This window comes from Nelumbo lutea, chromosome 1, assembly GCF_056320005.1.
Source record: "Nelumbo lutea isolate HS-2025 chromosome 1, American lotus-T2T, whole genome shotgun sequence".
In the NCBI taxonomy this organism is placed as follows: domain Eukaryota; kingdom Viridiplantae; phylum Streptophyta; class Magnoliopsida; order Proteales; family Nelumbonaceae; genus Nelumbo; species Nelumbo lutea.
The window spans coordinates 191,157,009-191,171,366 of NC_142684.1; the positions used below are offsets into that span (position 1 = coordinate 191,157,009).

Genomic DNA, 14,358 nt, shown 5'->3' on the forward strand with positions numbered 1-14,358 from the left:
CCGGTCGCCTCTCCGGTACGGGCAAAGTCAGAAAAGAGTAGACCACTAGTCACTCCAAAGCCTACGGGCCACATTACTACTTAAGACCCAGTCGCCTCTCCGGCACAGGCAAAGTTAGAAAAGAGTAGACCACTGGTCACTCCCAAAGCCTATGGGCCACATTACTACTTAAGACCCGGTCGCCTCTTCGGCACGGGCAAAAGTCAAAGAAGAGTAGACTACGAGTCACTCCTAAAGCCTACGGGCCACACTAGTAATTGGAACTTACTAGCTCATCGACTTACGGGCCAAAAGAAATCTACTCCCTTCGCTGAGTTACTATCAGCTCGGGAGTGGGGGGCTATTGATGAGGGCAGATTTGGCCCTCTAGTGAAATTGTGACACATGGCACCTCGTGACAACTAGGTAAACACCCAGCCAACAAACTTATGAAATTGGTGACCCACCCGGGCACCAGTCTGGCTGGCCTAACGCGCGCTTGCGCGACCTGCGTGCGGCCTGACACACGCCTACGCGACCTGCGCGCAACCTACGCGAACTGCGCGCGGCTTGGCACGCTGCCTGCGTGAATTGTGCGCAGCCTGGCACGCGGCCTGCGCGAACTGGCGCAGCCTAGCGCGCGACCGGCGTGACCTGGCCGACCTAGACCAACCTAGCACATGATTTGGCCAAGCCGCCCATAAGACGCCCACCGACAAACTCGGTGGCGTACATCCCCCCCGAGCTCGATAGCTCACCAGGGAGCTCGCCAAAGAGCCAGGCAGCTCGGTAGAGCTTGCCACAAACAGTTCGACAGAGCTCGCCACAGGCAGTTCGCCCCCAGATAGCTCGCTATAGGCAGCTCGCCACTTGTAGAGAAGTTCGGTACAGGAGTAGTTTGGCGTATCACAAAAAGATCTCCTGCCTGACGACCTGGCCTAGACACTGACCCGCCGACTGACACAAGCGCCAACCTGACGACCTGCCGACTGACACAGGCACCCCCTGACAACTCAGCCTAGGTGCCGACCTGGCCGCCTGATACAAGTGCCGGCCTGACGACCTCGAGGAGTTCACCACCGTACCCCAGTTCTGACAGGATGTGACGAGTCTTACCGTTTGGAGGCTTTTCACCCACCTAACCCACGAGGACTCCAGTATATGAAGACCTCACCCCCCAAAGGGGAGGGGGATGAAAAAAGGGAAGTAACCCCTGCTCTCTAGCTCTCTCATATTATCTCCAAAGCTCTCTACAATAAGAGTGCTAACTTAAGCATCGGAGAGCCCCCGCCGGGAAAATACCCCTGGACCTCTGATTCAGTTCTCGTAGGTCCCTCAGCTCCCGCTGCCTACAAAGAGGAGGAAAATATGGGGTTCTCGTAGGTCCCTCAGCTCCCGCCACCTACAAAGAGGAGGAAAAGATGGAGTTCTCGCAGGTCCCTCATCTCCCACTGCCTACAAAGGAAAGAAGACCACCTCATGCTGAGGGCAGTCGGATTGCGCCGCACCATGGAGCTCCACTGTTCTCTAAGTCACCGGCCGCCTAGTAGGGAGTTCGCCACCAGGTAGCTCTCCACCAGGCAGTTCACCACCGAGCAGCTCGCCACCGAGCATTTCGCCACTAGGCAGTTCGCCACCGAACAATTTGCCACCAGGCAGTTCGCCACCGGGTAGTTAGCCACCAGGCAGTTCGCCACCAGGGAGCTTGCCACCAGGCAGTTCGCCCCCAGGCAGTTCGCCAGTAGGCAGTTCACCACCAAGTAGCTCATCACTAAAGCACGCCACTACCGGGTCAAATGACGATGTACTTAGCCAAAAGATTTTACATCACAAAACATCGGTATGTGCCCGGAAACGGTTACATCAGAACCGTAGTTCTCTCCCCCAATTAAATGTTCAATTTCGACGATTGAAGTTTGAAGAGGCTCAATTAAAGGTGCGCAGTCTGTAGCCAGCAAACAGCTTGGAATAATCTTGATCGAGGAAGTATGTGGGGCAGCGCTACGGCACTACGCTCAACGCTTTGGTCTCTTTATGGTGTCAGTGCTCCCTCTCCTTGAATAGTGAGGCCCCACGGGCCACGGCCCGTCGGCCCCAGCTTGTCATCCTTTGGTTTCTGGTGCCTCTCGCCTACATGACTCATGACCCGCCAGTCCGCCGGGCCGTGCATATCCAACAGCCGTGAGACTCTAAACGATAAAAAGAAAACAAATAAAATAAAAATAAACGGAGGTAAGTACTGACTGAGGAACGGGGAAATGTCATGTCCTCCTGGCACTGGTTTCAGACTTCAGTTCGGCTGCGTCTGTTTAGCAATTAGGCATCTGCCACCCATCGAACGCTCCCAACACTCTCCAGGTGTTGGAAGCTGATCCGAAATCAGACGGGTGTTCTCCACTGTCACCGTGGGGTTAGGCCATTTTAGAATCAATGCCTTGAGTTGCAGACTGGGTACCCAGTTATCCCAGAGATCAATTTGGACTTTGGGTCAAAACTGTATGACTAATCTAAATTCCATTTGTAGCCGATGGTTAAGTTGCTGGGACCCCATTAAAATGCATTGATCAAAGAAGAAATCGCCTGATTTTGACAAGATGGATTTTCAGTTTCCCTTTCTGACTCATACATACATACATACATCAATCGGTACATATCCATAAGATTAGATATTCCAATCAAATGCACTATAGGATGGGCCTATGATATATATGCAAGTCGCAGGCTTCCCTTGTATATTCCAATATTCTCCTTTCGTTTTCGCCGAGGAAAATGACCAGTAAACCAGAAATGGCCACCGACCAACTCATAGCAAATGACAGGCTTGAGCCTTGGGCGGCCCCCTGCAAATTTTCGAATGCGTCGTCAATACAAAACAACGTGGATTACAAAATTCACCATGTCAGTTTGGACTGGCATGCAGTAGGTCTGTAGGTAGGCGTCACTGTTTTTAACTCACCGGCCAAAAGAGAGGAAGAATGAAAGAAAAGAACGGTGAACGGAAATTGAGCAGACAGACGATGAGACGAGGAAGTACGTCCTACGAACAGTTGCATCAAATGCGGTTAACTCCCTGTACACGGCATCTTTGGGCTCTTAGTCTAGCTCTCAGTCTCACCAGCCTAATTGCTCTAGGGACCATCATGACGGTTAAAGACCACATTTCAATGACATTGATATGACCAACGACATCCAAGACTGCAGCAGCGAAAAGACATCTTTGAACGTGACCCATTTACTGAACTACAACGTCCTAAACCTGTCTTAAGTACTACCTTTTCCTTCTTAGAAACGAAACAAACAAAAGCTTGCGCAACGCTACTACTATCTGTTCACTTGATTTCCCGAACCTTGAGCAGATTTGCCTTGGAGAGATGAAAATGAGATGGAGCCTGGAGGCTGACTCACACGCCAGAGAACCACTCTGTTTTCTAAGAAAAAAAATTGGAAAAAAGAAAGCTCACATTGTTTAACGCAGAACAAAGATGAAAGAACCCTTATAGACAAACAATACAACACTGTCCAGTAAGATCATAACCAAAATAAAAACCACGAAAACAACCAAACCAACCCCCCATAAAGCTTGAAAGATCCATGTGCAATGCAAATCTAATATCTGCTGCCGTATAAGCCAGTATAGCCAATTGTTTCCCCACGATATGGCATCCCAAGTCTATCCAGCCGGCCTGAACCAGGGTATGCTTTGCTAGCGAAATTAGCATGCAGAACTGAAGCCTTCTGCGTAGTAGTTGATCTTATATCTCCAAACCCATAAATAGAGAACCTCTTGGTCGAGCTACACTTCTCAAACTCGGGCCTCTGTTTGGGCGCACTCTGAGACCTTACCTTAGCTCTGGATGATTCAGTATTTGCCATGTAATTGGGATAGTCGCCGTACCCACTGAAGATGCTTCGTGAACAGTCGCTTTTAGTTGGAGTGAAGGACCCTCTCCTCGAGCTGCCACGCCGCGATGATGCTGAGAGAAACTGTGGGCTGTTACTAGCGCTGTCATCAACCTCGTAGAACTTCAGAGGGCTAGATGACTGAACTTCGCCAGAAGATGGGCTGGGAATTGACAGCTGAGCTGTAGTGGAGTCTTTGGATGGTGATTCCAATGTTGCAAAGCTCCGACTGTTCCTGTCTGAAGCTAAGTTCTGCTGGGATGATTGAAAGATATTGTGCCTCCGTTTGGAGCATAGATGTGGCTTCCCGGTATCTATTTCCAGAATCTTATCACTCTTCTCATCATCTGCTGGGTCAGTTCTTACTAGGGTTTCTTTGTGGTGATCCCATGATCGTTCGTTCATCCAATTCTCCAACCAATTTGGACAAACGTGTGCTTTGTCATAATTAATGTCACTGATATTTGGCTTCAGGCCATTCCTCTGCATCAAGCAAGGAGAGGGGTAATAAGCATTTCGTATACAAATACACGGACATCTGATATATATAGTCCTGTATATGTAGAACTATAAAATCTTTGGCATTAATATTTAAATACATGCTCTTCACCCAAAAATACAAACAAAATCCTCCAGTGGTGCATACCCTGAGACTGGAAGTCCGATCATGTCTAGCACTGTTAGCACGGGTAGAACGCTCATACTTCTCTGGGGTTGCAGGGCCCTGCAACAAAATAACATATAAGAGATCTATTGTTTCCACTGGGAAAGTGGATTTCAGAAAGAAAACCACTGAAATTTACATCAGGAAAGGACACAACTTCCATGAGCGACTAAAAGAGCACCAAAAGATTACAAGTACACGGTCTCCATGACAAGGAAAAATTGAATAAGCATCATTTTACAAGTATCATCTATCAATCATGACTCCGATTAAACAGAATATACTACGATCAAATTCTCACTTAGATAAGTATAAATGAGATACGAAGCCTGCACTTAGAAATACATCAAGAAAAAGAATCTTTTAACAGCCAATGCCCACATTCAGAACAAGGAAAATAATCCAATTAGCCATGACATAGATGAAAACCAGAGTTTGGACATATTAAACAAGAGTATATCATAAGACTGCTCTAAAAAGCATGCAAGGATTATGCTTAGGGGCATGCCTCAAGGAGAGATTCAAGAAAAAACACCTCAAGACTCAACATTGAGGGTAACAGCTGAATATATATGCCTTGAATTGCGTCAAGTATCCATAGGTGTCTCATTTCACACTTCTGTTCTAGTTCATTACTCCATTTATCAACTATAATGTGTGAAAGAATTAGTCTACGACTAAGCACCCATGCCATTATAGCACCATCAAGTCTCTGATACATCAAATAACAACTCCACTAGACACAGAACAGAGCACTATAAAACACTCAATGAAGCACAAAATACAGGTGAAGTAAAGCATGCTTACAGGATGATGGTATAACGAGTGCTTGCTGCTGAGATGCTGTGATTCTAATGAAACATGAATGCGACTTGCCCGGGCCCGTGCCTGGGCTCGTGCCAATGCCTGTAAACACCTTAGCTGCTCTGCCATCCCCTTTCGAACAATGTGGCCCCTCACAAGTGCCTGTAGTCTCACCAGACCCTTTAAGGCCCGCAAAGCCCTTCTTGCCTTCATACCCAATTCATCAAAATCAGAACAATTTCAAATCCAACAATGAACAACTATCATTAGATAGGGATACCAGATACCCAACAACCAGATACAGGGAATACAGGAATATAATAATAAATTGAGCACTTTCCAATAAAAAAAAAAAAAGTGCAGTGCAGATCCTAACATTATAATTTATAGAAGAAAGATGCGCGTTGTTGAAATCATTCAACAATCAGGAAAATCTGACCTTAAAGGAAGCAACCATATCTCATTAACCCACCATGGAAAAGGATAATCACATGCCTCTGACTATCTTATCTTCATAATAGTAATCTAACATGCATACTTTACATTATTATATGCCACTGTCGTCCAAACACCAGCCAGCCATTGAAACGACAGATATTCTCTCCACACCTAAAACCCTGCTCTGTAAAATCCATCTACTTTTATATCGGGTCAATTGTGTAGCCTCCATATGCAGAATGCTTGGGTTGGGCGAGTGGGCGTCAATAACTTTCTCAGTGGGTGAGCCTCTGTGGTGAAATTGTGTACAGAGGATGAAGTAAATCGCTAGAGGCTGGACAACATCCATAAACGGGTCCCGGTTGTCATCAAAACTAGGGTCAAAGAGACTAAGAGAGTAATTAGGCAGGTGGTTGTGATCAATCCTCTGCCATTGGCGAAGAACTAATTACTCGGAGCTTATTAGCTATAGATGATCTCCTTTGCCTATTGGTTCCTTATGTAAGAGCCTTCCTCAGTCCTCACCACTAATCAATCTTCATAGCGGTAAGCGGTAATCAAATTAGATACTAATAGGAAATAAACACCAACCTCCTTGTTGTAATAACAAAAAGAGTCATTTTCTGAAGAAACAGCACAGAACTGTAGTCATTTTCGTGTGAAAGTAGAAGGCAAAGAAGCACTCTATCTCCCTTACGCGCATTTCTATTATTATAACAGAAAATCATGTACTAGCAATTAGCAATGTTAAGCACATAATGAAATTATATGAATAATACGTCCATTTCAGAAACCAAATCGAAAAGGGGAGAAAAAAGATGAAAGTAAAAGAAACTCCCAAAGTAACAAACTTTTAGAGGTTAGAGAACAAGAATCGACTTCTCTGAAGTCCGATCTCTCTAATGGCCGACAAAAATCAGAAAAGAATCCCCAACACCTGGAAAGGCGGCAAAAGTTCGAGTAGGAAAGCATCCTAAAAGTGTTATTTGAATGCTTACTGCTCAGTGCTTTTGCCCAAAATTTGCAACAATAAACAAAATCGGAAACCAAATATTAAAGGAAACACGAGATTGTGAACAAATAACCAAAAATCAACCCTCTCCCCGTCTACCCAGATCTTGCAGAGTTTACAGGAGGCGTCAACAAAAAGCAATCGAGCCAACAGCTACGTAGTCAAGGACATAAGAACCATGATTTCGTTTAAGCTTAATTGCTTTTACACAATTCGAAAAAGGGAAGCAAAAAGGTCCGCTTGCTTAAATTGGAGAAAGGAAATACTCGTAAAGCTAAACAATGTTCACTGTAAATCCGCAAAATCATGGAAAAAAGAGACGCTTTTGCAACCTCTTACCCCAAGACAGAAATGAAGAAGAGTGCAGTTGATCAATTGGGTAAAAAACAAGGAAATCACGTCCGTTCAGTCCCGCAGATGGGGTATCGGTGTGCTTTCTGAAATTCCTATGGGTTCATGAGAAAAACAAAAAAAAAAAAAATAGCAGAAGTGAGTACTAACCAGATATCCTCGAAAAGCAGATTGAATCTTAATAGCCGCCCATACATCTCTCGTCCCACTGTTCACGCTAACATACGCCGTGGCGCAACGCCCACTACTCGTCAATTTCACAACCGCGGCAGCCGCCTGTGCTGCTGCCACTGCAGCCTCAGCCACCGCAGCAGTTGCCGCGGCAACAGCTATCGCGTGCTTGTTCTGATCAACACCGTCCACGTAGGAACAGGACCCTCCCTCCCTGTAAGATCCCTTCCTTTCATCTCCATTCACCTCTGGCCCTGGTATCCCAGAACGTTCCTTGTCCCTGAACGATCTGACGAAACTCCATTTCTTCTTCTCCTTGGCCGGTTTCCCATCCGATACACCAGCCTCGGCAGCCGACTCTGCCCTTCTCCCGCCCAACAGACCCCGAAACCACTTGGAGGTCTTCCCCATTTTCACAATCTGAAAACCGCCACCGGTTTTGGTTGGCCGTATCCCTTTTCCGTTAACAATACCATTTCAGAGAGAAGAAGAAGAAGAAGTGTCTGATGGGTCGGACGACGGTGAAGTGAAATGTGTGCAGTGATGAGAGTCGAGGGAACTAAACCAATAACCAAAATAAATAAAAATTTGCATAGAAGTACGGGAAAAGTTCACTGATCGGTTGAGTACTGAGTTCTGAGTATCCTATTTCTAGACGTGGGGGGAAGGAAAGGAATAGTCAATGACGATCCAGAACGTCCATCGCCATCATATACCATCAATATAGGGGACCCACTGGAACAAAGTCCAGATACTTTTCTCGATAATTTTCACAATTAATATTAATCATTAGAGCTAATTATACATAGATACCCATACTTTGGGTAGTAACAATTAGGTACACTCGAATTTCTTTTGTTTTGTGGGCAATCCGGACACTCCTAACCGCCGGCGGATGGTACTGAGAGGAAGATGGTAAAAGATTTTCGAAAGAATTGCCTGATGAGAATATTCCGATGATTAAGTTATAACGCTGGAGGAAGTAGTAAAGAGTGCGAAGAAGGCTATGAGTGCAGGTCGCGTTAGATCATTGAATACTTAAGATTAGCTTGAGACAAAGTTCAGATATATTTAAGATACATTTTCCCTTTCGACCAAGCGGCTCTTAAATATGAGCATTCTTGTCAAATCAGGCGTAACCACCACTGGACCTCTGTCGTAACCGTTATCTGTCAGGGCTGCGTAGGTAACCGTTGCAGAGTACTATCCAATCGGATGAGTGACACGTCCTGGAATGACAGACACACCACCATCTGTCGAGAGACGTGGATGCAATCTGTCGGGCTGGCAGGGACTGCGCCGTCAGTCAGGAGACGTGGTGTAGTCTAACGGGTACGGTCTTGTCAGATAGAAGCTTTCCGAAAACGTAGTGTCACTTAATAGCAAGTTGCCTCGTAGCGAGCTATCCCGTAACGAGCTATTCTGTCGCGACCTACCTTATAGCGAGCTCCTAGGGGTACTTCGAGGTGATTTCTCTTGAAGTTGCCCTTAGGGCAATTCTTCTGCCTAAGTGTTGGAGCAAGCTGGTTATTCCAACTCGCGAGCTGGGATAGACTTATCTTGGAGTATTCCCTTTTAGTACATCGGGGGTCCTCCAGCTCGTGCTGTAGCGAGCTCACCCTATGGCGAGCTGTCTTGCGGGCTCGTTACTTAGTCGTGGTCAGACTGTGATGCTGAGATGTTACTTGTGCTAAGTCATGTCCATGTGTCATCGTCTCAAGGGGTCGGGTCAAATCACCCTCCATCACATATAATAATAATAATAATAATAATAATAATAATAATAATAATATAAAATCATAGAAAATAACATATATAATATTTTTATTTTTATTTTTGTATATAATAATAACTAATTATTATAATTCTTAATTTTTTAAATAATAGATAAAAAATATTTTATATATACATAATTTTTTTATTTTTATAAAACATTTTTTCTAAAGTCAAGCTCGAGCTCAATGTTCTAACTCGAACCAAGCTCAAGCTCAAGGTCAAGACTTACACTACCTTGGCGAGCCAAGCTTGAGCTTAGTACTATTCAGCTCAGCTTGACTCAAATCCACCCCTATTTCCCGCCACAGAATCCAGCAATGGAAATGTTCATTGCTCAGCATTCTACGAAGGGTATTAGTATGTGTTGTATTACATCATCCTTAAAGGGTATTTTAGATAGGCTTTTAAATTTTAGGGGTCTTTTAAATCTTTATCACATAGTTTAGGGGTACTTTAATTCATCTTTATAACAAATTTAGGTAAATTAGATATAAGTACCTAGACTTTGGGGGTAGTGTCATTTAAGAGCTTAAACTTTCAACTACAAAAATTTAGTACCCTAAACTTTCAAAAATATACATTTAAGTCCAATTCCATTAAAACTGATGTTAAAAATTAAAATATATATATATATATATATATATATATATATATATATATATAAATGCCCCTCTTTATTTTTCTTTTACCTTCGTATGCATACATACGGTGGTAACAAAAATATTTGGTGGGCAGTACATTTGTATGGATACAAAAAGCAACATGTAAGACTTATTCAATATTCATCTATCTTGTTATCAAGAGGTTTCACTACAATTCAAATGTTTCTTGCTTGTTTCATGCTTTTATCTAATGGTCCATTTGATTGTTGAGAAGGAATGGGATGAGTCTTTATTTTCTCAATTTGGGTGCCTGTATATATTTGCCGAAACCTATTATCCCATAGAATTTATTTTCCAATGTTTAGTTGATGTGAAAATTTTGAAGGATGTTTGATTTTAGCAAAAATGGTATCAAACTCCATAACACAGCCCTATCATATCCAACTCCACATGTATTCACACCAAATGTAAAGCACCCTTGTTAAACCAAGCACTAATGCACATGGATGGCTTATTTCTACTTATCGGTGCTAACGCACTAAATTAGGAGAACGGACTTTTCTAGTTCTGTAACAATAACATGGATTTTGTTTTCCAAATCTATAATAATAGGGTTAAACCAGGCGCTAATGCACCAGATCAGGAGAAGGGATGGATTATTTCTACTCCTCGGCGGCGAAAAACTCGTCCGACCGACCATGGTTGAAAGGGCAAGACATCGAGAGGTTGATGGAGAAGCTTTCAACAAAAGTGAATGAAAATTGTACAAAAAATAATGGAAAACACGAGAGGAAGTTGGATCTATACTTACTATTGGAAGAAACTGCAGGGAACACCATTGGTGAGCTCGCAGTTGGAGGATGCGCAAGCAAAAGACGAGCAACTAGGGTGTTGGTGGCCTAACAGTCTCGATAGGTTTTCTCATGTAACAGATATAATTTTCTCGTCTCAACGAGGTCTCACCATTTTGGTGTGACCTCATGTTATAACTTTTGGGAACCTGCATCCCTTTATTTTCTTGGGATTCTATTGTAACAAACACGGGAAAAGTGGAATATTCTATCAATATTTTTTCATCCCTTTCCTTTCTCACAAACCAAACGGACCATAAGGGAGTGGTCTGTAGTGTGGATGATAAATTAGGTGGTGTATTCTCATCCACACCACACCACGCCACAAAAAGATAGTTGTTCTACATTATGGACAAAAATGGATGGATTGAACCACACCAAACCCCCATAAGCATTTTGCAAGGTGTGATGCATTTCAATACACACTTTGTTTTGATTCCATGCATCTAACCTACAATGTGTGAGATGATCTATGAAACAATATTCTATTTTTAAGTAATATATATTATAAATAAAATAATACAATTTAACTATCAAAATACAAATTAATGCATTTATACATAATATGAATAATTGAGATGATTAGTGAAAACCATCTCTTAAAAAAAGCAATAATAAATCACAAAAAATTAATAAAAAATATAAAAAAATCAATAATATATTAGCATTAGTAAATTGCCAAGAGTAATATTTTTTATCAAATAAAATAATTTTATAAAAAATGATAATTTTTATACAAGTGGTAGAAATTATTAAAATGAAAGGTCCACTATTTTAGAATTAGCAATTTTGGAATTATTGAATTTGGATAAAATGCATTACATGTGCAAAGCAGGAATTATCAATTTTGAAATTATTCATTGTGGTTGAAAAGTTCCACGAGATTTAACCATATACAATATGAGTTCAAATCAGCCCCCCACAAGACTGCCCCCCTAATGTCCCACAGCACATCAGCGCTGTGTATTGGGAACATCTCCCAATGATAATATCTAGAATGATTCGGGAGATGTTCCCAATACACGGCAAGGATGTGTTGTGGGACATTGTGGGGGACAGTTTTGTGGGGGGCTGATTTGGTCTCAAACAAGATTCTAAGATATGGTGTGGACCGTTCCATGATATAGTGTGATTCAGTTTACACCACGATGCAACCAAAAATGTTGAGAGGAGGTGTGGCACATTTCAAAACTGAATATATGAATCAGCATTTCTTTTATACCACCATTGGATTGCATTTGTAGGTAGAGAAGAGGAACAATAAAAAAAGAGAATCTAAACATGAACATTTTGAGTTCACATCTCTGCCCCACAGCACATTCTTGCCATGTATTGGGATCATCTCCCAATGATGACATCATCCGGACTAATACTATATAATCCGGAAATGTTCCCAATATACAACAAGGATGTGGTGTGAAACGTTGTGGGGTGGAGATGTGAACTCAAACATTCTAATAATAATCACCCTCATTACAACGATAGTTTGGACTTAAAGTGTATATTTTGAAATTTTAAGGTACTAAAATGTTACACTTAATTTAAGACTCTTTTATGTGTCACTAAGTCTAACATTACATGGTATCTATATGCAATTTATCAATAAATTTTAATTTTAAACGTAAAATTTATATACAAAAGGGCTCATTTTGTAACAAATTCTTTTCCAAAACCTTTTCTATCAATAGTAACAAACGGTCCAAATCCCTCTTTGATTAATTGGTTTAGGATGGAAGTTTTCTATGCGGACCGACTAGCGGACGCATTCCTAGTATTTCCTATTTTCCTAGTTAAAAATTAACAAAATAAATTTTTATAAACGGTCTTGTCATCGAGATAAAACAAAAAATTATCTAAATATAGGGCTGATATTTTATTCCAAGTTGTCGGTCCCAATGTTAGAAGACGGTTACATCTGTTTTTTTTTTTGTTTTTTTTTTCTACTTTGTCTTGGAAATAGTGCCGATTTCGTCCATTATTACAATATTACGCCTGTTACAATTTAAAATGTCTCCTATCTCCTGGTTGGACCTGAGTGACACCGGATCAGTTGGTTTTTTATCAAACCAATGGTTTTTTTTATCAAAAATATAGGTTTAACCTGGTCAAATGGTTTGAATGATTCAACCATTCGGATCAACACCAATTTGAAAATGCTGGTTTGAAAATAGGTGGCTTGCGGCCCAGCTCGACTCAACCCAAATTCTAGCTCGGGTCACTGGGTAAAAGATTCTAACCCGCTTTTTCCGAATGGATTGGATTGGATTAGATTCACAGATTTGACCAACTTTTTGCCGGTTCTATTAATTATTTGTAATATGGTTTTCAAAATTGGATCAGACTGGACAGTCGGACTGGAAAAACTGGGAACCGGTCAGGTGACTGATTCCATTTTCTTCAAAAACCAGATTTTCTCCCAAAACCGTTGATTTTGGTCAGTGAACCGCTGAATCGGACGATTAACCGTTCGAACGATTTTGACTGTTTTTATTTATTTGAATTTTTTATCAAAACAGGCCAAACATTTGATTCAAACAATCAAACCATTCGACCCGGTATCGAACCCCTGACCAATCTCCAGATCGATTTTAAAAACCATGATTTGTAAGCTGCTGATATCCTATAACCGGACCCCTGACCAATCAAACCTACCACTGACATGGTAGAGTGTTGGGAAGTATTATGTGGGTAAAAGATCCCAACTCAAGTGAAAACGCCAAATGTTTATATTTTTCGGCATCTTACAGCATAGCTTTCAACTCTACCGTGAGACAAAAGGGATAAAGGATAACTTTCTGTTTACTGTTACTGTTGCTTCAGGTTTTACTTCCTTAAAAGTAAAAGTAAACCAGCTGTATTCTTTTTTTTTTCTTTCTTTCAGGGGCTACACAACAGGGTATTCCATCCGGTGATTCACCAATACTCAGTTTGAAAGGTTATAAATATAAAATTTGTAGAGTATAAAATCTTGTACCCTTAGCTACCTGACTTATTCGACCCAATGGGGCAGATGGGGATTGCTTTGAGGGTGGGAACGGGATGGGGAATGGAGGACAATTTTTGAATTATATTATATATATATATCAAAGTATATTTAAAATATCAAAAAATATTATTAACCAAAAAATTTCAGGGATCTAGATCTCCATAGGAAACCTGTCTCCATCATGGATGGGGGATGGAGAACAATTTTTATCCTTGGCAGAAATCGGGGTTGGGGACAGAGAATAAGATCCCTTCCTTAAACCCACAATGAGTTTTCAGCATTTCTTTAAACTCGCCACAACTTTTCAAAATGTCAAAAGCTCACCATGTCACTAACTTGACGTTAAACAAACTAACGAGCGTTAATATATTACCATTTTAATCTTCATAAAAAATATAAAATATATACAAAATAAATTAATGGGTGTTAATATATTACCATTTTAATATTTAGACATGAAAAAAGGAAAATTTTCAAAAAAAAAAATTTCAAATACAAAATACATAAAAACATAGAAATGACAAAAAAATATAGAAATTACAAACAAAATAAAAAAAAATATTTTCAAATTATAGAAACTATAGAAATTGAAAAACAAAATCAAAAAATAAAAATTGTAGAAAAAACACAAAAACACAAAAAAAAATTATAGATTGTAGAAAATAGAAAAATGTAAGAAAAAAAACAGAAATTATAACAAAACACTAAAAATGCATAAAAAACAAGAAACTTTGAAAACTGAAAAAGACCATTTTTCCTCTAACTCACCATTCAAGGGTAATTTGGTCATAAAAATTGCTATTTATGTTGACATGGACACCTCT

General features: G+C 41.1%; 1 protein-coding gene across 1 annotated transcript; it reads right to left on the reverse strand.

The window, feature by feature from the left end:
• Positions 1–3,444: 3,444 nt before the first annotated feature.
• LOC148880030 (protein IQ-DOMAIN 22-like) lies at positions 3,445–8,260 on the reverse strand. Its single transcript, XM_088961827.1, has 4 exons — positions 7,299–8,260; positions 5,351–5,554; positions 4,526–4,603; positions 3,445–4,362 (listed from the first exon to the last, which is right to left on the reverse strand). Exons 1-4 carry the CDS (start codon positions 7,728–7,730, stop codon positions 3,586–3,588), a joined length of 1,491 nt encoding a protein of 496 aa, XP_088817953.1. The 5' UTR covers positions 7,731–8,260; the 3' UTR covers positions 3,445–3,585.
• Positions 8,261–14,358: the final 6,098 nt, after the last annotated feature.